The following is a 23,898-nucleotide window of genomic DNA, read 5'->3' as shown; positions in this document are numbered from 1 at the left end:
CACTCCTTCGAAAAGCCTTTCAGACACCACAGCTGGTCTTCACCTCACTCCCTGCGGCCTCTCTCACACGGTTTCGTTTCAGGCACAGCGTTTACCATACCCTGCCTCTGATAAGGACCATCATCTTTTGAGTACTTATTCTGCGTGGGACACTGTGCTAAACACTCTCCATACTTTTCTCTCCTTGAGTCCTCACTTCGCTAACGTTGTTATGCCCATTTCACAGAGGAAGAAACTGAGGCTCAGGGGACTTCAAGACTGGTTCAGGTTGACCCAGCTAGGAAGTAGCAAGGCAGGAACTGAATTGATGGGTTCTGCTTTTAAAACTGCCTGCTCTGATTAGGGTGATTTTCCAATAGATGTTGTGACCAGGTCTGAAACGTCAGCAATCTGAGCGCGGAAGCCAGTGTGGCTCTTCGCAGTCCCAGAGGTGGGCTTTTGCAAATCGTCCGCGAAGCAAAGAAGGCTGCCCTGGTGCAGCTTTTTCTCCTTCCCTACCTGAACTGCTACTCCTGTAAGGGTCCAAAGCAGACCCTTTACCCACGGGGGCCCCACTGGCTCCTAGGAAAACAAGATCGCAGCTCCGCGGCCGGGCACAGGGAGACCCTGGGCCGGGGGCAGCCGGGTCTGCGAGCCGAGGAGCAGCAGCGGGAAGGCGGCAGGGACCCCCAACCACACCCAGCCCGGCGAACTTGTTTACGCCTCTTGCACAGCCCCTCCCGCCCGGCCGGGCCACGTGACCTCCGCCCCGCCCCTCGCTCTCTCTCGTGGCTCCTCCCGCCGCGCCGGCCCTTCTTTTTGCCTCCTTCGGAGTCACAAGATCTCTCAGCGGCCTGCTTTCGGAATCCTTCCGCACGTCCCCGCCCCCCTACCTTGCAAACTCCCCTTGTTCTTTCTCGACCGGTTAGCATCCTCAGTAATGAGAAGAACGGCCTCTTCCGTCCAGAGGGGCAGCCGACCGCGGTCTCCAGTTACCGGGGTCGAGGGGGCGGCGAGACCCAGCTGGGGACTCTTTTTCGTGGCGGAGGCTGCAGCCGGCTGTGGACACTTCACGACGGGGGGAGGTGCTGTACGTCCAAGATGGCGGCGCCCTGTAGGCTGGAGGAACTGTGAGGTAAACAGCTGAGGGGGAGGAGACGGTGGGTGAGTATGGGGGTGTCGCCCCCTCCTTTTCACGGGGGCTTCTCGGGGCAGTCCTGGCACCATGACCCCAGCCTGGGAGGCTCTGTGGGGCTGGGGCAAGGGGCTCACTTGCCGGGGAAGGACCCCGGGAAGGGGGGTTCGGAGAGCTTTCCCCTCCCTCTTATTACGCGCTCTCTCCGGCGGGGCCCAGCGGGGCTGGCGGGTCTCTGGGGAGGAGAGGCGGCCCCGGCCGGCACTTCGCCCCTCTCTGGCGACGGAGGGGACCGCTGCGCCCCGGGCCGCGGTGCCGAGGGCAGGTGAGGTGGGCCGCTTCGGCAGCCCCTCGCTTGGTGGGGTGACAGATTCCCGCGGGGTGCGGAGAGCAGGGGAGAGACCCCCGGCCGGGCGGGAAGGGTCTGGTGGCGGGGCTGGTCCCAGGGCTTGAGGAGAGGGGGCGAAGGGTGGGGGGCGGGGAATGAATGGAGGCTGCCTGTGGGCATCAAGGATCCGCCTGGACTCGGTGTCTCCGCTGAGATTTGCAAGACTGGAGTGCCTCGCTCCGGGCGTGCTTGTGGGTGTTTGATTGACGGCGAAAGACAGTTACCTTAAAGTCAGCAGAGGTGATTTTTAAGAGACAGCTATTTGCAGAGCCACTCCTAGACGCTCATTCATTCATTTGAGGAACTGGAGGATGAAGAGCCCGCGGTCAGAGAGACCTCTTAGAATTAAAGCTGTTTCTTTGTGTTTCCTGTTAAAAGAGTTTTGCTTCGTGCTCTTTGGATTTGGGGAGAGGGGGCCGTAGAGGGGGCGCGGTCTTCCTAAGCTTGTTTATGGAGCGCTCACTGTGAAAGTGCTTTTAAGTCATCATCTGCTTTAGTCCTCTTGACAAAGGGGAGAGGCAGCCACTGTTAATACCTCCATTTCTCAGATGAAGAAACTGAGGCCCAGAGAGATTAGGGTAACTTGCCCAAGGTCACACTTCTAGAATTATCTGAGTCGGGACTGGAACTGAGGTCTGACTGATTCCAAGACATGCTCCTGTCATTTGTACTCACGCCACTCTTTCATTTACCTGTTATTTGATCAAAGCTGGCTGTCCTTCTTTCTAATTAGGTGATCAGAATTAATCAGTTGGCTCAGGTTTGTGCATAAGTGCCTCTGCATGTGTGTATGCGTGCCTTTGTCTACTTTTGAAGAAGGGCGCACTTGCTTATAAACCTTAGCTTTAGTCTGGGATGGCAGTGTTGTGCCTGTAAACATGTTAGTCTAAATTAGGCTGGAAAGTATTTGATGTTTTCATAAAACTGATGCGTTTACTGCAGAAAGAAGTCCTGCTAAAATCCTTGCTAGATTTTTTATAGAAAGCATAGAAATAGCACTTCACTTTACAACCAGTAAGCTGTAAAAATACTAAAATAGAATAATACTCTTCTGAAATAGTTTGATTTATAATTTTGGGATCAACTGGGAGTCATCTGAATTCAAACATGCTGGCAAAGTGGTGCTGTAAATTTCGGCATTATAAAACCTGAGCCTTGTGGGAGCCCTTGACTTTACTAAGCAACCACCTGTAATTCTTAAGTTGAACATTCCTGAGTAAACATGGAATATGCAAATATGAAAACTGATTTAGGTTTGTGTAGGGAAATGCACCTTTACCAGTCATGTATCAGGCAAATGAGGCTCCTCAGAAACACTGAAACAGTTCTTGCTGTTGCCCTGGGGAGCTGCAGAATCTTCCTCTAACCACCTGGTGTAAACTTAAGGGGTATTTATAGAAGATGTAAATGGAAAATATCCTCTTACTAAAGTTAATATCTTATCCAAAACACTGTTACATCACGTGCCTGGAGGGTCGAATGATGTAAGCTTTCTTTGCTTCATGCATTTCCTGGTGTCATAAAGACTTTGGTATGTTCCTAAATTCCTAGTTAGACAGATTGCTAGGTGGCTATAAGCATTCTTACTCGTTTTCTTTAAATTGGAGTGTCTCAAATCCTGTGACTCAGTTGTACTCTTCCTTGCTGGGTTAAGAGCAAAGATACCCCATGCTACTGCTGTTGGAGTGTAAAACGATGCCTTCTGTGGGTGCCTGTTTTCATTTGTGAGGTGAAACTGAACAGTCTTGCTAGGACAAATCAAATATATACCTGTCTAGGTGATGTTTACAGAATAGTGAAATTGTCAGAAAATGAGAGATCTTTAATGGTAGCTTTCGTTAGAACCTTCACACACAGACGTCTGACCCCATAGTAGGTAGACCTACATAATCTGTCTTAGAGGACAACCTGAGTATATATTTTGGAAGAAGTCATAGGTGATGCTGATGTGCAGCAGTAGTTCAGGACCAGTGACTTAAAGTATCAAACTGGCCATTTTAATTTATAACTTATTACAGAGGCATTTCTTAAAATAGCTTCTAATCTCTGGTGTATGTAGCGGTGGGTAAGTTTTGAGCTCTGAATTACAGGTGATTTAATCTTATAGATCTGTTTTCTTTCAAAGTTTGTTAGGGTGTAGATATGTTCTTTCTGGGTTCTAGGGCCATGGTGGACTAAAATTAACTTTTCCTGGAATTAACTGGATATTCTTGGATGCGTATGAGCCAAATACAGCAATACGTCAGCCATTTCAAGGTTTTCTAAAAGTCAAATAGCTTTTGACTTCTAACAAGTCACTTAAGTTGTCTGAGCTTCTGTTTCTTCATTTGTGAAATAAGAGAGTTGATTTTATATGAGTGTTTCAGTCTACATTTCTGTGATTTCAGGTCCTCCTGGGACTTCAGTTAAACATTTCAAGTTGGTTGAATCAAAGTGTTGATGGCTTTATGATAACTAAGCAAGTGGGTGACTTTTAGCCTGACCTGTTGAGTGATGACTTTTTATCCTTTCCTTTATATCACATTTTAAAAAAGGTATTCCCTATAAGTTCCTTATATTATAAATCTCTCTTTGAGAAATTAGTTTTATTTGTATTAGTTTTGTTAGTCATTTAAGTAGCTGCAGGCATGAGAGAAAAGTAATACTCAATAGCATTTAAAGTTCTAGCTGTGTTTTAAAAATACGTATATATTTATGATTAGCACGTACTCAGACACTAAATTTTTTCCTTCAGCATTTAACATAATTTGGTTTACATGAAATGCTACTTTTTCCCTTGGTCTGAAAGACCATTTAAATTGGTCTAAAATTACCATGAGCAATTTTGGATTATTCTTTTTCTGATTTACTTTTAAGCCTATAGTTACCAGAAATTAGTAACTTAATGTTTGGTGTCTATTTTGGGGAGAGGGGAGAATTTAAAAATATATATATGTATGTATAAAGCATATATAACTCCAGGACTTTGCTAATTTCGTCGTGTCCTTTCCCTTGAGCAGTACTAACTTTTGTTCTATACAGTGAAGTAGCAAAAGGTAACAAAACACTTTTTAAGGTTGAATGAATTCAGATTGTCATCTAATGAGTAAAGTGCCTTAAAAACCTAGTTTTGATACAAAACAAGTAGTTACTGGCCTAGGATTCACAGGTCATTTTCTAAAATAAAGATAATGGCAGGAGAGGCCATGAATTATTTGAGTAACAAGGGACAGTTTTACCCTTCTGTCGGTGATGGAAGACACGGGGGGGGGGGGGTAAGGAAGAACAGGTGTAGTGACCTTAATGCCTGCAATCATTCAGACCTGTGCTGCTTTGATTAGTTGACAGAGCACAAGAGCACAGCAACAAACATGAAGTGTATCCATTTTAAGTGATAGAGTAACTTTATCAATGTTGCAAATGTAAGTTATTAAATGTAGACTTCTAAGCCTTAGGTACCCAGCAATACATTTTGTTTAATAGTAATATTGTTACAATAAAGTTTATATTTATTGACACAGTGCCAAACAGTGCTAAATATTTTACATGCAAAATCCTGTTAGCTCTTCCAACAGCCTTAAGGGGCAGGACAGGGAGATGAGGAAATTGAGAGTTCAGATCACTTATTCAGTGGCTGAGCTGGGATTTGAACCTTGTTAGTTGACTCCAGAGTCCAAACATTTCATCTTTAACTTTGATAAATTGCTTGAACTGCTGATCTCATAAACTAACTCATAGGTCAGTGATTCTTAAGTTTGAGGGGGGGGGGTCATCCCCCTCTGAGAATTTGTGGGAAGCTGTGGACCAAATATCCTTTCCTGTCCCACCAACAACAACAAAATTCATACAGATGTGAAATTTTGGATATGGCTTTATGAACTTTATGGACCCAGCCTGAAGCCCAACTGATCATTCTGATAGATTACTGGTCTTAAAAATGGACTTGGGTGGGGGGTATAGCTCAGTGGTAGAGCACATGTTTGGCATACATGAGGTCCTGGGTTCAATCCCCAATGCCTCCATTAAGGGGGAAAAAATGGACTTGGCTTAAAAAAAAAAAAAAAAGACCAGCAGATAGGAAAGGGCCCGTCTTTTAAGGATGGCCTGTGTACTGTTCGTATTATAGATCATTTTGTTAAGCTTTTACATTGGAAGGCTCTTCACACTCGCTGGGAATTCAGCCTGAAGTGCCACATTAAAAAAACTATAAGTGGGGAACTCAGGTGTGTAACTTGCTAAATGCTAGCCAGGTTTGGTATTTAGTCTGTGTGTACCTTTAGTACCTGGCAGAATTCCATGTAGGTTTTTTCCCAAGATTTATACACTGTTTTTTTCTTTTGAACCTCAAAGTATATATAAAATATATATTAAGTATATATTTTTAATGTTTCTTGCCTTCATCCTTCTTCCTAGACCAGTGGTCCTCAACCATTAGTGGGCATCAGAATCTCCTAGAGACCCCACTCCCAAAGGTTCTGATCCAGACGTCTTGGACCAAGGCTCAAGGCCCAGGAAACTGCATTTCTAACAAACCCGCCAGTGATGATGATGTTGCTGAGCTGAGAACCACGTTTGTCAGGCCTAGACTGTCCAACCCTGCACCTTTATCCCCTAGGGTATTTCTGTTTTAGTCCTATGAATTTGAAACCTAAAGAAATCTTACAATTTGCTCAGATTTCTTCTAAGGGAAGCTCTGTTTTTGAAACATAGAGGATATTTGGTTTATTTTCTGGGTAAATAATTTTGTTCATGCTAATAGGAGGTCAAGACATAAGAAACATTATCTGTAGAAGAGAGAACACATTACCAAAGTCAAGCTCTGTCCCTGCAGGCAAGTTACTAGAGGGCTTACCTCTGAGTAGGGTCTGTGCTTTGTCCTTCAGGGACCCTCATGGTGAAAGTTCTGAATGAAGAATCTGCCGCTCTTCTGCCCCTGTTTATATGACCTTAAGAGGGACCACGACTGCTGAGACCCTTTAAATCACAGATGACTACACGTTTTGGCAAGTTTTATTTCACACACCGAGTAGTGTTCCTCACCCCTTTCTCTGCTTCTGTGCGTCCGCAGAAAGAGTGGATTGCAGCTCGTACTTTGCCTTTTTTGGGTGCAGTTAGGCTGAAAGTAACTTTGTTCACTTCATAGAATGTTACTCTAAGAAATCACCTGAGCATTACTGAGCCAGAGCCTAACATAGTTGTGTAACGGTGTATCATTGACACATGATTATTGTTATCTGTGTCAGTAACGTAACAGTGTAATGTTTCTCCTCTCCCTGTGCTGTACTGGATAGTGAAACAGTCCGTCTGTGCCTGAACCTGTATCTGAATTGTCTGCACTTTTTTAGATAAAAACCTCAGTATAGAAAACAAGTTACAGTGAAGAGACGTCTGCCTTCATTTACACCTGTAGTGTGTTTACATCACAGACAAGCTGTACAGCATTATGTCAGGTGACGTATGCAGCTGTGACGTATATGCAGCTACGTGTTTTATGTGGTTTGCGGTTCGGAGGGGTCTAGGAGGGAGAAGGCCACATGCAGCACTGGTTTTCCTAACTGGTATTTTCAGATAAAATACTTTCTTAAAGGCATTTTAGGTACCTGCCACTGGTATTTCATAAAGGTGTACGTAGCCCTTAGCTCTCTCATGGCTCGTGGTGCATCCTGCCTGGGGCGGAGGTGTGTGCAGATGGGAACAGGTCCTGCTAATGACGTCTCTACCTGGCTGTTAAGCTGGAGTTCGCGTGTAACCTGGGTGTGCAGGTCATCTCTCTGTCTAAATGAGATGAAGGTGAACTGTGAGAACACGATGACCTATACTCCTTCTGTTTAATCTCAAAACACAGAAGCTCTCATCTTCTAACTCAAACCTACCCTGTATTTTTATTCAAAAAGGCTGACTGTAGAAGTGCAGTTGCAGTTGGCTTTGAGGTGAGCACACAACTTTGGGTTAGATACCAGAGGAATAATCTAGATCTGAGGGCATGTTTCTCTTTTAGTTTGACTTTTGAAGGCAGGAATGTGGATTGGCCCCATTGTGCTCTGACAGGTGTTTCCGTCCGTACCCGTAAGGGGTGCACATTTTTGAGGAGGGTCCTCTCCATTCCTCACTTCTGATCAGGAGGTCCACAGGTCACATGCTTTTACGTAATAGGACCTCCATAGGGCAGAATTTAAATAGAAATGAATAAGTAAACAAACACTTAAAATATAAATAATGGCAGGCAGCCTTTGACTTGCTGGCATTGAACTGATGCCGATTTATTACCATTACCATTTTTTAGTGGAATGATAAAGAAGTTAAGAAGTCGTGATGTTGAGTGTTGGACAAAAGACACTTGAATCTCCCATGCCGGTGCCTTTATTCAGGACGGTGATCTTGGCCGGACAGGCTACACGCACTCCTCTTGTGTGTGTCCTAACTTTACCCTTGCCTTAGATACTCCTTTTCAGCTGAAAGATCCAACAGATTAATTGAAGAGGAAGTCTGTGTGACTCACTGGACTAACAGCTGATTTTAAGATTCCGAAGACTGGAGGCTCCAGTGTTTTAATTCCAGCTCTTTGGGTTGAATGGCAGTGGCTGGGCAAGCTCTCCCTGTCTGGATGGCTCGGCTGGCGCCTCTGAAAGACCAGCCCGCCTCCCAGCACCGCACACACACTTGCAGTGTGCCACTGGGAATCCCTGGTGTTAATGCCTAGAATGTGTTCCACAAGGAAATGTAATTACCCTGTCATCTGGAGCAGGAGACGGCAGTTGTTCAAGTTGCTCAATACTCCAGTTTGACTTTGACCATGACTGTGTGTTGAGGGCTTGCTTTCACACCCTTCCTTGTGCAGTGTAATTAGGCATATCTAGTGGATGAGGGTCAGCTTCCATACTCTGTATCAGCCCTGGAATGGCCAGCAAAGAAACTGATGAAGTCTTTGTTAAACTGAACAGGGTGTATTTGCCCCTTGTGTGCCCATGCTGAAACAGGCCCTGGGTGTGCACTGTGGACCAGACAGATGGTCCCTGTCTCCATGGAGTTTACAATCTAATGATCAGACTATACCTAAATGTAGTTTGAAGGGCCTGCATTTTAAAAGCAAACTTGAATGTATTTATTTATATATTCACGTTAAAAGCAAACGTGAATATACTCACGTTTAACATGGATTTTTAATACGAGATAATTTAGGCAGAATTATTATAGGGTAAAAGGGGGAAGAAAACAGAGAAATGATGCTGTTCTCAAGTTATTTTATACTTGTCGTGTAGAAGGATTAGATTAAGGTCTGTTTTGAAGGCAGAATTCAACTTTGTATATTTATTTAAGAAATTTTTTAACTCCTAATCATTAGTCAACAAGTACCAGACATTGTGGCAGCTGCAAGAGATACGGTGCTGCAGAAGCCACCGTCTTTCACTGGCTCCAACTTATGTTCTGGTGAGGGAGACACGTTCAGTAACTGATTACGCTTACTTAATTGGGTCATGGTAAGCGATGCAGAGAAACAGAGGTTGCTCAGAGTACGTGGCAGCCTGGGCAGAGTGGAGGGAAGTGAAGGCTTCTCTGATGAAGTGAATGTTTGAGCCAAGATTTTAAGGGTGAAGACTTACCTTGGGAGGGGGCAGAGGTCACGTCTCTCAGGCACAGAGACACAGTGTACGTGGTCCCGAAGTGGGGGGCACATGTGGCTTGGCTGTGAGACAGAGAGGCTAGTGGGGGAGCATTGTAAGGGGGGGGTGCCCGGCGGGTATGAGGCGAGGCAGGCCCGCTGAGTGCTTTCCACCTGGCACCCTTCTTACGCTGGGGGCTGCCTCGCAGGGGCTCCTTGAGTGATGGCTCTGTGCCGGGGGCCAGAGGGTGTTTGTCTCCTGCAGTTCTCACATGGCCTTGTGAGGTGGACGCCCAGATTCTACTCAGCTTATAGATGCGGTAACTTAAGGTTAGACGTTGGAGACTTAAGATAAATAATCAAGTTACACACAGAGGTGGGAGGGCTTGGACTTCAACTCGCAACTCTTTAATTCTAGAGCCTGTCCTGCGCATTCGTTACTGCCCGTTCGTTTATAGCTCTAATAAAGACAGTTAACAAAAGCACAGATTACAAGTTCAGCACAATATAAAGAATTTCCAGCAACCAGCTGTTCAGAAATGTAGACAGGGAGAGGCACGTGCACCCAGTGATTGCAAGTGTTCATTCCAGTGGAGACCAGATGGCCACCTGTCAGGGATGGAGCAGGAAGGAGGCTGAAGCAGATGAACCCTGAACTCCCTCCGATTGCCTCCGGGATTTCACTTCATTATAAGATGGTTATTTACATATATGTGTTTTTCCTCTTCAGTGACCATGAAAGACACCAGGTTGACAGCACTGGAAACTGAAGTACCAATTGTCCCCAGAACAGGTAAGGCATGGACTCAGTCCATGGTTAGGGGCGGCGGAAGAGAATCGTTTATCTTGCTGTGGTGGTGCTGGTGTAGACGTGTTTCTTTGCATTTAGGACTTAACGTGTATGGTTGCAGCCACTTGCCAGGAGCTGGACCTTCCGTGGCCTGAAGTAACGAGTTAAGTTACCGGAGTTTGTAGACTGCTTGTTCAGCGCCGGGCACTGTGTCAGGCTCGCTCTTTCGTTGTTTATTTTCTCCTTGTCCACACTTCCGGTGTTTCTCCATTTTACAGATGAGGCATTGGGCTGTGAGGTGTCTTGTCCTTTCCCTGAGGCTGTGCAGCTAGTACTCGGTGGGCCCGTGACTCAAGTCGGTTCTGACTAGCAGCGAAGTCTGGTTCTAATCACTACGTAAAACTGAAGCCTGTGTGTTTGAGCAAGTCTTTTAACTAACACAGAGGTTCTCAACTCTGACTGTGCCTTAAAATCCACATGGTCTGTAAGAACAAATCAAATGTACTGTCTGGACCCCACCCCTTAACCTGCTCTGGAGTGAGGCTTGGGCTGCAGGATTTTGTAGACTCTCTAGGTGTTTCCAGTGTACATTCGTGGGCTGAGAACCCCTGAGCTAATGAGTTAGCATTGCATCTTAACATGGCTTTATTTATTAATTGTCTTAATTTGGGGGGGGGCGGTGAGTTGTATGTTGTGGTTTCCAGGAGCTGGGGATTCTCAAAGTCCTAGAATATATCCTTCCTAAATGTTGAGGCTCTGGCATTCCTGTGCACATGAATGTGGTCTCAGTGACCTGCTGATCACTGAGCTCTGCTTTTGAGTTTACTGGCAGGAGTGTGCAGTGCAGCCGGCGTTCTGTGTCTGGAGGAAGGAAGGGTGTAGGGAAGGCAGGGAAGGCGCTTGGTCTGCTGAGTTTAGACGTGGATGGCTGATGGGATTCATTTAACACCTCACTGGCTGCCATTTGCCATATTCCATCAGCCTCACCTCACAGGAATTGTGAAGTAAGGTGGGGATTTTTGCCTTAAAGATTGGTGTCTGTTCACAAACTGGGACTTAATACAGATTGTACACCATCTAACAAGAAGGTGGAAGTACTGTTCTCGCACAAGTAGGGAAAAGCTTGCTAAGTTTGGCTTTTCATTTTCAAATGTTTGATGTGTACCTCACCCTGTCTGTTGTCAGAAGTCCACTGAACATGAATTTGAACCCAGGGTCAGAGGGTCATGTTCATGTCATTGAGGCCCAAGCTGAGCATCACACATCATAAATCTCAGGTTTTATTCAGCATTTTTCAGTATTGGCGTTGTATTATGTTTCAGTTGCCAGATTGTTAAAGTGTGAAATTTTAATGTAGGAAAAATACGTTGTCAGCTCTGTCAGCTGCTAGATTGCTGCTGCGTTAATGCGTGTGTGACACCAAATAGACATTCACCTTTAGCTGCCACGTTTAGTCCCAGAACTGACCATTTTGGACAAAGCAGAATGTAATTCAGGGGAGTTTCTGGTTCATTGTTTTCTAGAGGGAACCTGTACCCAGGATTCATAGCTTGGGCAAGCCTCAGGGATCCTTCATCTTCAGCCACTAAAAATTACTGGCAGCCTGCAGCAATCATTTTGACAAGCTTTTTGTTTTAATTTTTAGCCTCTATAGACACAAAACTATGAGGAATTGTCCTCCTAAGATATTTTTGTAGATCTGTTTTGAAATCTGATTAGTAAGTACAAAATGTGTTTAATTTTTTTTCTTAATATTGTTTTCTTCATACTCTTTGTATTTTTTATGTTTGGCTTGAAGATGATTTATCATGGATATCAGTGACTGATTTTGGATTTTTTTCATGTCATAAAATTGAGATAACAGGTTGACATTTTATTTTTAATTCCCCCTCACAAGATGTGAAGTGTTCTGAAATAAAGACTACAAACAGGACTACAAATTAAATGCAGCTCTTAAAGATTATTTTGTTTTGAATAAATGCTACAAAACAATTCTATAAAAGAATTAAAGTATAATTCAATTTCTATTATTTAGCCATGTGTTACTAAATTTTTTATAAATATTTGGCTTAAAGAACACTGTTATTTGTAAAACTATTCAGCGAGTCTACCCTCTTACTATTTATATTATTAGTTAATATATTTAACTATTTGGTGTTGTTAATTGTTTTTGAACATAAAAATTACATCATTAATGAAGCTTTTACTTTTATAATTATTATATTATAATAAGTACTACAGTGACAGAATTTCAGCTTACAAAACAAAACTTGGCTGTTACATCTAGAATGTTTTACCTTTATTTGAAAGTGAATATTCAGATATTGGCAGTAGTTGCAAATGCATGCCTTGTGTACATTAGTGACATCGTCTGGATTGGGTATGATGGTAACAACATTAACATACAGTTGTCAACATTAACATATAGTTGTTGGTCACACACACACTGTCAGGGATGCCAGAAATGCTACTGAAGTGGGCCATTGATGGTTCAACTTTCTGTCCTTCTGAAGACCAGATTTTGGCCAAGTATGGAGACTAAAATCGAACTTTGCTAAATCTCTATTTTCCATGCTTGTTGAGATGGTACTAAGTGTTGTGTTTGATAAAAGTCTGGTTACAGTGCAGAGTTTAAGCTTGGCTTATTCAAAGTTTGTGACTAACAACTCCCTGTTGCTTTAGATCGAGCGGTCAGGGGAGGCCTCTCAGAGGTGGTGACATTCTGAGCGGAGACTTGAAGCCAGCAGCCCCACAGGGATCTGGGAGAAGAGCGTTCCAAGGACAGAGGGAGCCGCAAGTGCGGAGGCTGTAGCAAGAACCCGCTTCCCTGGGTTTTAGGAGGTGGGGACTAGAGCTGAGAAATAAAAGGGCAGAGTGGTGTGAAATGAAGGCTGAGAAGTGGGGAGTTCACAGCTGGCCACATCTGCGGAGCCTTTTAGGCCACTTGGGAGTTTGGGTCTTACTAGCTCCATGTGAAGCCATTGGCTGCTTTTAAACGAGAGTAGTAGATTCTGATTTCTGTATTTCAGAGTCTTTTGTGGTTGTTTGGTGGCAGATAATTTGTAGCGGAGAGTGGTGAGGGGACTGCTGCTCCCTTGTGTCCCAAGGGGAGATGATGGGGACTTGGAACAGAGTGGATCAGTGAGTGGGCTTTCTGACGGATTAGAGGTGAGGGTCGAAGATGTCACCTCGATGTTTGCTTCAGACTGACAGTCGTGCCTTTCACTGGGTTCCGGAAGACTGGCAGAGTGGCAGGTTTTGGGGCGGGGAGTGGGTGTTGAAAGTCATGGCTCCCTAATGTAAACGGTGTCATTGGTAGCACTGCATTGTGGCATGTGGCCACCAAAGATGATATTAAACTAAGCGGCGTGTAGGATACAGAAATGTACTAACCCAAATATTGACTTTTGGCACCTGCTGCCTCCTGTTTTCCATACTTGGGTACTTCCAAAATGGAAGAGACTTCCGTGGCTGTAAACGGACGCTTCAAGTGTCTGTGGGGCTAACTTTTAAGTGACTTCTCCCAGCCGGTCTCTGTCGGCTATGAAGTGTGTGTAATGTGCGCAGCTCACCCGCTACCACCTTGTCCAGGTCGAGCTGGTCCCTTCCCGCCTTGGGTTCTCACTGAACCATGTCCACTTCCTACTCATGCACACATAGTTCTGCGTTGCATTTGCTAAGCCTGCTTCCTTCCTTAGTAGCCTGCACTTAGCCCCTCAGGAAATACTTGAATAAGTTTAAAAAGGAAAGGTTTTCCAATCTGATTCCGAAAGTTTATGATTTAACTCTCTTGAGGGCTTTTTAGAATGTCAAAAATCCTTAAACTTGAGGCACTTAAATGAAGAATCCCACACAAAGCCCATGATGTATATTTTTTCTGGGTGTTAAAAAAAATATGGTTGAAAGGTAGAATTTTAGGACTAAAGTGAAAAACAACAAAAGCTTGTTGCCAAAAATGTACTAGTGCATTTTAGAATAAAACCTTATTTTTGCTTTCTATAAAGCATTTGAAAGAGTAGGCTCCAGATGTCAGACTTTTACACCTAAATTACATTTATAATCTGAAAAACAAGCTAGGTGGCCCATGCCGATCAGCGCTGACTACCGCCAAGTTGACTGGATGGGCGCCATCTTTGTTTAGAATCGAGCTCATGTCATTCTGGGCTCTGGGCTGCCTGTGTTTGGAGGAAGAGCTCTGACATTATCGTCTTCTGAATACACAAAAGACAAACTCAGAGTCTCGCTAACCTGAGACTGGGTAAGTAGTAGTTTTATTGGAACAAAACCAAACTTAGGGACAAAATACTTTGAAGCCTGAGAGTTGTTTGTGGTTTACCTGAAGTAGAAATGAATGTGGGGACTAACTAGATACTAAACGTGCTATTAAAAGTTATTTTGAAGGTAGTAGCCCAAAGATTTTTACTAGTTTTCTTTCTGATAATATGTGAGTGCTGCTCAGTGAGTGAGTACTGTGCCAGGTGCTGTGCTGGGATGCGCAGTATCTCAGTTAATCTTCTCAGTGAACCGTGAGCCCCAACAGGTTGGTGTTACCTTCACTTACAAATTTAGTTTAATCCAACTCACAATAAGGTGACATTTATTTCTGTTTTCAGCTTTGAATTCTTATAATAAAATCTTACTAGTTGTGGTAAGTTCTGACCCCTTTCACTTCCTCTGTGATTTACCTGTAAGATTCATATTTATGTAAATATAAATTTGTACTACATTTTTACATCATACTTTTTACATCATGATTTGCTATCAAAAATGCATTTTTACATTTTAATTGATTTTTCTGGCTAATGAATTTCTGATTCACCAAAAGCAGAATCAGTGAATATCATTAGGTTGTAATTAAACAGAGCATAGATGATAATAAGTTAATACTCAGCAGTTTCTGGGCTCATTGCTACTTTTAATCTGGTATCCCTGTAGGAGGAGCTTAACTTCTTAGTGGAATTTTTCCCTAGTGTAGTGTTTCTCAAATGGGGCTTTTTAATCACCTATGTAAGAATTACCTGGGGTACTTATTATAATACAGATTCCTGAGCCCAAAATTCAGTTCTGGAATGGCACCAGGAACTGAACATCCCAGATGCACATCACAGCTCGAGCCTTGCTACTGCAGCTTACCCAGAAACAAGCAGGTGGAAATAAGAATGTGTTTCACCATGGCTGCCAGTGACATGTACCAGTCGTTGGCCGGGGGCGGTGGAGCCAGCTCAGTTTTGCTTTGCCATGTGACCTTGACAGGGCCGTTTGTCCTTCTGGAGTCTCTGTATTCTCATTTGTAAAGTAAGGATAGTCTCTGCTTCCCTCACAGTTGCTGTGAGGACCAAAGCCACGAGTGAGTTTGACGTCACACTTCAGAACTTGGGCTTTGAGTTCAGCAGATTGGGGCTCAACCCTGGTTTTGCCTCTTGCTAGCTTTGTGACCCTAAGCGAGTGGCTTAGTCTCTGTTTCTCTTCCTGTAAAATGAGGACCAAAGAACCACTCCTACTGTGGCAGCATGAGGAGTATGTTCGATGGTGTTTGTGAGAGCTGTGCAGTGCCTGTCTAACAAGGGGTGACTGTTTTCACTTGTTTTTGAAACTACAGCTTTAGAGACTGTAGTAGGGAGGAGTGAATAATTGTAAATGTGTGTAGTGACACTTGGAGAATGAGCTGCTTTTTTCGTGCATAAAGATAAGGCAGCTGCTCCACTACCGTAAAGAGCTGAGTTTTTGAAGGGTGCAGGGATACCTTGATGCCCCGTGCAGGCCTGTTTCCCTGTGACCAGTGGCCCTTGAGTGTGTGGTTGACGTCTGGGGTGCGGAGCACGCGCTGAAGGTAGAGAAACCATCCCTGGCTCAGAGGAGGCCTTGAACGCATGCGCCCGTGACCTAGCCAGCCGTACTGCCGCTGGGGGGCTGGCAGGAGGGGACAGCGCGTGTTCTTTGCCTGCAGGTAGCTCATCGACTGTTTCGAGCAGTGATTTGAGACACAAGCATCGTCTCGGCAAAAACCAAAGTAGAATCAGAAGGAGGAATAAAGCTTCGAGTTAACGCTGTTGCTGAGTTGCTGTGCTGGTTCTGATGGGCATCACTTTTTTTAGGTTTTCTGTTGCGTTCCCTGGAACCCCTCTTCATAAATTTGTCAAGGATAGAACTATTTACACACCTCAGCTGCTTTTATCAGCAGGGTTCTGGACAGACTTTTCACGGCTTTGAATATGTGCTTGGTTTGTCTGGCAGGTAGCTTTTTTGGGGGTAAATGGGGCCATTTCCTAACACCATTCCTCTTCCTTTTTTTCAGTCTGGTAGTGGCACCAATGAAGAGCCTTCAGAGTCTGTAACGCACGTCCTGGACCCGGCATAGCACATTCGTGTAAGATAATGGCCCAGCAAGCAAATATAGGGGAGCTCCTCTCCATGCTGGATTCCCCCATGCTGAGTGTGCGTGATGACGTAACAGCTGTCTTTAAAGAGAACCTCAGTTCTGGTGAGCAAAGTCATATCCCAGTTAGCTTATCTGCTGATCAGACAGGATTGACCGAGAGGCGACTCAAATTTGGTTTTCATCTTCTAAAAAGAGTCTTTAAAACCACCAAGAAGAAACATAAATTGAAGGATTCACTCTATATGTGTTTTAAGCTTTTAATTATGGAAATATTCAAATATACGCACAATCATAGAAGTAAGAATCAGAGAAATGAACCCTGTGTGCCAGCTTCAAAGCTTCTGCCGTCCCTGTTCCATCTTACCTCCCTGACTTCCCCCACCCAAGTATTTTAAAGCAAATTCCAGATATATCATTTCACCTGTAAATCATATACGTGATTTTTAATATGAAAAATGCATAACCTCTTTTTAATCAGAAGTATAAACAGGACCCCTTTTTTTTTATTGCTTAACAGGTTGGCAGAAATCAAATATTGGTCACAGAAATGGGCACTGTCAGCAGAGAATGCTCTGGCGTTCAGCGCTTTTGGAGTATCTGTCATCAACTTAAAAACAGATACCATTTGGCCCACTTAAAAGAATCTGTATTTCATTATAGCCTTGAATGAAATACAGCAAAAAATTGGAAAGTCCCAAGTACCCTTTAGTGGGTAAATGGCTAAGTTATGTGGAGCCGTGCAGTGTGCTGGGAGCTCAGTAGAGAATGAAGGAGGTCACTGTCTCGGAAAGGTGTCTAAAATGCCTTGTTAAGTGGGAAAAGCACATGCATACCCAGACTGTGGTGTGTGGACGTGGAGGCTGTGTGTGTGTGTGATGATACAGGTGTGAAAAGCTTTGAAAGCACCTGTCGCAAGCCAGGGGTGTTTGTCTCTGAAGAGCGGGTTGGGAGGCAGGTGGTGAGGAAGACTTCTTCTTTTATTTTATATACTTCCATATAATCTGAGTTGTTAACAATAACGTGAATTATTTTTGCAGTGAATGAAAAAGGAAGATGGTACTTCATGTGCTTTTGTGGCTGTTTAGGCACATAGCTATTAATTATTAAACCTAAGTTAATTTAAGGGGGCATAAATACAATGTTTCATGTAACTTTGGCTAGCATATAAAGAAGCATGTTCTGGATTTTGTGACAGGCAACTGTTTGAGGTAAGTTTAGGATGTTAAAGGAAGTAACCATCATAAACTGCCCTTTCTTTACTTAGACCGTGGTCCGATGCTTGTGAACACCTTGGTGGATTATTACCTGGAAACCAGCTCTCAGCCCGTGTTGCACATCCTGACTACCTTGCAAGAGCCACATGACAAGGTGAGTGCTGGAGTGTAACGGGAGAGAGTCAATACATTTTCTTCAGGTCATGTGGCGGCGTCTTTGCAGACCCACCACGTGGTCTGTCCAGAGCTTACTCCTTCGACTTCTGGGTGCCTTAGATGGTTTTGCTCCCAGATTATAACTGCGTATAGTCGTCAGGACCTTTGTTTCCTGTAGAGTTTTCAAAGTAAAACGTATTTCAGAGGCTTTTACAGATCTTGCTGTTTAAAGAAATCCTGTAATCTCAAACTATAATTGTGTGGTGACAGTGTGATTCGTAAGTTACCCCTCTTTAAACCCATGCTCTGAATAGGCTTTTTGGGTCTTTAATCAATATGGCAGAACCTGTCAGTGTGGATAACGATAGGGCTGACTGAGTGGTGCTGCTCCCCAGCACCAGGCACTTGGAAGGTTCCTTTATGTTTTATTTTTGCTTTGATATTTGTTGGTGGTAAATAGCTAACAAAGTGTTGTAGTTGCAGATTTTGGTAAGTCTTGGGTTTGTATGTGCTTCCTTTACTGGGCTGTGAAGGCTTTGCCATTGTCTGCCTTATAGGTACATCTTAGTTTTTCCACTCTGGGCTGAATTTTAACTTCTGCACCTACCTAATTTATACCAGGGGCCAAGTCACGCAGGCTGGGCTGCTGTAGCGTTAAGTGCCCGCTCCAGCAGGGCCCCCTCCAGCTCCAGCAGCCCGCCGCGGGCTCACGGGAGCGGTGGCTATTCTAGGCAGTGGCTTATTTGTGTTTCACAAAGAGGGCCTACGAAGGGGGCTCCTCCTCGCTTACAGACCTGAATTGTGGGCATCCTTTTTCAGGAGTTGCAAACTGGCTGCCCTCTCTTAGGCCAAATGCAGCAGTGTTTTGTTTGCTAACATGGTTTTAGAAGATCCTGAAATCTCGTGTTTGATCTCTTTACCTGCACGACCCTTGCTTTACATCAAAGGGAAGACTTGAGAGACTGGAGCCCAGTCACTGCTGCCCTCACTTGTGTTAACTTCGTACACGCAGATGAGTGTTTCCCTTGGTTCCCTTGGTTCCCCTCCAGCTTTACTGAGATACATTTCTCTTGTTCTTGTACATTTTCAGCACCTCTTGGACAAAATGAATGAATACATGGGCAAAGCCGCCTCTCGGTTATCCACCCTCTCGTTGCTCGGGCACGTCGTGAGACTGCAGCCGTCTTGGAAGCATAAGCTCTCTCAAGCACCTCTTTTGCCTTCTTTACTAAAATGTCTCAAGGTACGATGATTGTATGGGTTTGGATGAATTGGCTTTTGAGTATAATTTCTGAAATTTTGAGTAACTATAAAGCAAGCTAGATTTTAACTTTGAGAGTTTAAAAACTTCTAGGTGTTTGGTTTTTCCCGAATGTAATGTAGTCCGGAGTTGGTGCCTGGTAAGTTGCCGGTGCATCGCTGTGACTGTTTAATGTCTTCGGTCCAAGCAGACATGGTAACAGTTTCAGTCACATTGGTTCAACACGGCGCTGTTCCAGTCCTCTTTGATTTCATCATTGTCTAGCGTTTCCTCAGTTGAAAACATGCTGGTTTATCTTTGGGCAGCCCCCATTTCTGAATTCTCTTTTGGCTGATAGAAAAATGGCTAAGGGCTCTTTTAAGTCTTTGGGAGCACGTTCTGGTTGCAGCCGTAACGAAGGTTTTATTGATACAAGCCCTGCTGGGTGAGTCGCACTCCACTTTTTTGCGCTGACCTTAGTGTGTTTTTCTGCACAAGGAGTTAAAACCTAAACAGAACTTTATGGTTTTAGTTTTGACTGTGGCTTGCTGAAATCCTCAGGGTTATTTGCTTAATCTGTTTTAGTTCCTGGACTTGTTTCCTATCTATAAAATAAGACAGTGTGGTTAACACGAACTGCCTGTACCTCACAGAGACATGAAAATATCCAGTAGTGTTTGTTCCAGGGTGGCAGGACCTTTGGAGCCGTCTGATACAGCAACATGCAAATTGATTTTTATCTCTGCCAACAAGGGTAGCTGTTTTGTTATCCCTAGAGGTGGGTCCCAAGGAGTCACATTGGTAGAGTATCATAAAAATGTGCATTTAATGTTAAGATTAAAACAGGAACGGTTTTAACAACTTAATTTTTTTAAGCAAATGGGTTGATAATATAATCCAATTTTGAGGCACACTGTTTAGTTCAGATTGCAGAATACTTATCTTTCCCAAAAGGACAAGCCTTGAAAATTACTCATGGGCTTGTTACCCAAGCTTTCAGTTTGAATGTTACAATAACCAAAATTAGAGTTAGTCCTTTTTACTGGAACTCATTATATATTCTAGATTCTCCAACCAATATTTTATATCCTTCTTACTAGATACCTGCTATAACAAATGGCCTGGTGCCTGATGTAAAAACTATGTATATTTAAAACTTTATTTCTGGACTCATTGTCTCCTTTATCAGTAGAAATAATGAATGTCTTAGCCTGCATGGTAGTCTTTTGATTAACGTCTTGTGTCTTAGATTTGAATTCCAGTCACTTGGCAAACATTCATGATTTAATTATGGGTCAGGTGAGCCACTGTAGCCAGCCTGAGTTGATTCATTATCCGTTGGTTACTAAGTGTCTTCAATTAGTCTAAATTTATATGACTTAATATAAAGAGATCACTGTATCTTCTTTTATTTGCTGGTCTCTAAATATTGTTGTGAAGGTGAGCCATTAAGTATACTGGTTAGTGCTATACTGATTTCTTCTTCAGTTATAACTCTGTTGTAATTCTTTAGAAAATAGTCAATTATGTGTCAATGAATAGGGTTTTTTTTTAATTGACTTAAAAATTAAGTATTTTAGGACTTGATTGAATGAACAAAAACAGCAGCGTTCCTTTGTTCTGTTGAAAAGCAGCTTCTTGTGCTTCCCTCCGAGTGCTACACGAGGACATCCTCCGTCTTTGGGACTTGGGAGTCCCTGGGCCACGTTGAGCCCCTGCCCCACATGAGTTTGGTGTGTCGGCAGTGGTCCCCGCAGACTCAGCACAGTCGGGCCGGTCCTCAGTGGTGTTTGGTTGAGTCTATTTCAACGTTGTGCCCCCAGAACCCTTAGAGGTAGGGGAATGAGTCTGTGGGTGGGCCTCTGACTTGTGGCCCCTTGGCATTAGGACCTCTTCGTGCGCTAATCCTAATGCTGCGCCTGACAGGTGTTCCTTCCCGTTTGACCTTGCCTCCTTCAGGTGGACACCGATGTCGTCGTCCTCACGACCGGCGTCTTAGTGTTGATAACCATGCTACCAATGATTCCACAGTCGGGGAAACAGCACCTCCATGATTTCTTTGATATTTTCGGCCGTCTTTCGTCGTGGTGCCTGAAGAAACCAGGTAAGGCTGTCCTTGTGTGCCCATCGCGTGCGGGGTGTGTGCTTTCCTTGCTGATGAGCAGCTCGTGCGCCGTGAGCAGGGCACGTAGAATCCTGTAGCTGAAGCGGGTGCCTGTCACCAGCCGGGTGAGGACACTCCTCGGGTACATCCACCAGGGGCACAAATAAGCGTGGCTGTTGAGACTCCTTCCTTTGCTTTGTTGGCTTGAAAGCGTCAGGCGTCAGAGATACTGAGCGGTAGGGAAAACTTCCTGATTTTTGGCAAACTGAAAACCAGCTTCAGTCTGTGTCGTGCACTGTAGGACTAATCTTGTGGAACATTTTTGTCTTCCACTGCTGGTCTGTTGTGACAGAACACAGGCTTCTGGCTCAGCGGAGACCTGTAAGTGGGGAGGGGCGAGGGGAGCGCAGCAGGTCCTAAGTAGCGCTCCACTTCCCAGCGCAGGGGGCTTGTTCCCGCACCCGCAGGTAGCTCAGCTCTGTCCCAGTCATTCACAGACTATAAACATGTAAAACTCAGGATCTTTTGGTAATCCCCAATGAGATACTCGTGTGGAAGGAATGAAATGTGTACGCACTGGGAAGCAGAATATTGTGGCTTCCTGTATAGGATTAAAAAGCAGGCATGAGGCCCATGTGATGCTGGCTTGTCTGTAGGCTCTTCCTGGGGAGAAGAGGACAGCCCGTCCTTTAGTAGAGGAGCTTTGTGGACTTGGGGTTTCTGTAGGGTCTAGGTAAGGCTACATGAATTAAGTTTTCCATTTCTCTCACTCTTAGCTCTTTAAGCTAATTTCTAGATAATAGTTTTCCACTCTGTAGTTCCAAATCTGCATAGCTAAGACTACATACTAAGTTTAAAAGGTTCTCACACATTTGTTCCACAAATATATGAATGCCCGTTATGCATGAAGCCCAGGGCGAGGCACTAAGGATACAGAGGTATGACAGTGCTGTTCTCAGGAAGCACACACTGCGCAGGGCAGTGGAGGAGCACAGCGACAGACGTGAGGGAGCATCGTTGTAAAGGGAGCTCAGCGTTACGAGAACGTCTGGAGTCCTTTTTAAGGGATGACTAGAGAGGAGGGCAGAGGTTAAATCAGTGTGAGCCTTTATGGGTCAGTCTAAGTAGATGAGAGTTTAACCAGAGGCCGTGGGGAGCCATTGATGGATTTCAGACAGGGGTGTCCTGTATGTTCGGTCTGTGTGTTGGAAACCCACCCTGACCTACCGTCTTTGGCGCGAGGTGAGAAGCCTTGCTGGCGGCCTGTGCCCGTGTCTGTTTCGGCGCGCATCAGTCTTGTGTCCCGCGAAGAGTCTCCTCGCGACGGTTTCCTTTCCAGGCCACGTGACAGAAATCTACCTGGTCCACCTCCACGCCAGCGTGTACGCACTCTTTCACCGCCTGTACGGCATGTACCCGTGCAACTTCGTCTCCTTCCTGCGTTCGCACTACAGCATGAAAGAGAACCTGGAGACTTTCGAGGAAGTGGTCAAGGTAGGCCGAAGCTCGTTACTTGACATCTAGCACGCTTGCTGCGTGGACAGGCTGCATTTGTCACTTCCGTGCTGAGTGGTGGACAGGGAGGTTTTGAAAAGACGTTTAGCCTTCTCCTTGTCCTGCGTGCTGCCCCCGGCCCTGGTAACCGCTGCTCTGTTGTTTGCCTTCATAGACTTGCCTGTCCTGAACATTTCATAAATGTAAATAGAATCATATAATATGTGGTCTTTTGTTAATGGCTTCTTTCGCTTAATGGAATGTTTCAGGATTCATCCATGTGGTGGCATGTGTCAGTACCTCATTCCTTTTTATTGTCAAATAATATTTCATTGTGTGGCGATATCACAGAAATTGAGCTTTTTGTCACTGGTCAACTCAAACTCTTCTAGCCAATGATGGAGCATGTGCGAATTCACCCGGAATTAGTGACTGGATCCAAGGACCATGAACTGGACCCTCGAAGGTATGGAAACTAAGCTAGTAATGCAGAATTTTGTAGAATCAGTAGAGAGATTGAAAATGTGATCTTGGAGAAGCCTCTTTTGAGCTGTTCTTCTGCTTGTGGAATCATTCCATTTTGAAGGACTTGTGCGGTGAAAACTCTGCCTGAGTCTAAAACATGCTCCTCAGAGACAGAGAATTGGTAACTTGGCAGAGTGGAGGAAGTCACGGTGCAGGTGCTGGCCCTGCAGAACCCCAGAAATGCTCGCAGCTCTGGGGTGCGACCATCGTGTGAGGCGGCGGTGACAGGTGTGGTTGGAAACAGGCGCGCTGCCGACAGCCTGGGTTTCCAGTGGTCTGGCTCCCTGGGCCCTTCCTCCATCCTGCTTGGCCAGGCGACTGCCGTCCTCCACAGGGTCCCCGTGGAAGTGCCCAGATCATTCTCTGGAGAAGCAGAACTTGTGAGGTTTCTGATTTGAGGACGCCCAGCACGGCGGAGGGTAGAGCCGAGTCGTGACTGGAAAGGAGGGGAGATGAAGTCCTGCACACTGAGCTGGGGGAGGCTCAGCCCCCTGCCCTGCTTCTCTCTGGCTGGCTGCCAGCCTCGTGCTCCCAGGCAGGGGATTAAAGCCTTTTGGGGGAGAGCAGCCCGTGGATATTGACATTTGAGGCTCTCCCACCAGGAAGGGTGGCTCACCCCCTCCAGCAAATCCACCTCTCCACAACCCCCCCCCCCACCACACAGAACCTCAGCTTAAAGCAGCGTGCTGTGAGATGTAGGTGGAGATGCGTAGAAAATGTGTATTTGAAGTTTAGTAATAACAGGGACACCTGTGCAGCCACCACTTGGCTTAAAAAATGGAACCTTGCCCTCCTCAGTCGCAGCCATCTTCCTCCCCGTTTCCCGTCTCCCCGCAGCAACAACTGCTGTTCCCACTTTTACTGTAATCATTCTCTTCCTTTTCTTTACCGTTTTACCACATGTATTGTTGCATT

The 23,898-nt window shown here is 44.9% G+C and overlaps 1 protein-coding gene and 1 non-coding gene across 2 annotated transcripts in view; both read left to right on the top strand.

Annotated features, from left to right (window-relative positions):
* Positions 1-1,011: 1,011 nt before the first annotated feature.
* The window catches only part of TSC1 (TSC complex subunit 1), a 49,457-nt gene continuing 26,570 nt past the window's right edge, over positions 1,012-23,898 (top strand). Inside the window, 8 exon segments of the mRNA XM_032478739.1 lie at positions 1,012-1,143; positions 9,812-9,874; positions 16,167-16,352; positions 17,515-17,618; positions 18,711-18,863; positions 20,820-20,964; positions 22,304-22,458; positions 22,851-22,924. Coding sequence (XP_032334630.1) covers positions 16,247-16,352; positions 17,515-17,618; positions 18,711-18,863; positions 20,820-20,964; positions 22,304-22,458; positions 22,851-22,924 — 737 coding nt within the window. The 5' untranslated portion in view covers positions 1,012-1,143; positions 9,812-9,874; positions 16,167-16,246.
* Positions 5,432-5,503, top strand: TRNAA-GGC. Its single transcript has one exon. It is a non-coding gene; the product is annotated as a tRNA-Ala (tRNA).

The sequence above is a fragment of the Camelus ferus genome, chromosome 4 (genome assembly GCF_009834535.1).
Source record: "Camelus ferus isolate YT-003-E chromosome 4, BCGSAC_Cfer_1.0, whole genome shotgun sequence".
Lineage (NCBI taxonomy): Eukaryota > Metazoa > Chordata > Mammalia > Artiodactyla > Camelidae > Camelus > Camelus ferus.
This window is presented reverse-complemented; position numbering and strand designations above follow the sequence as displayed.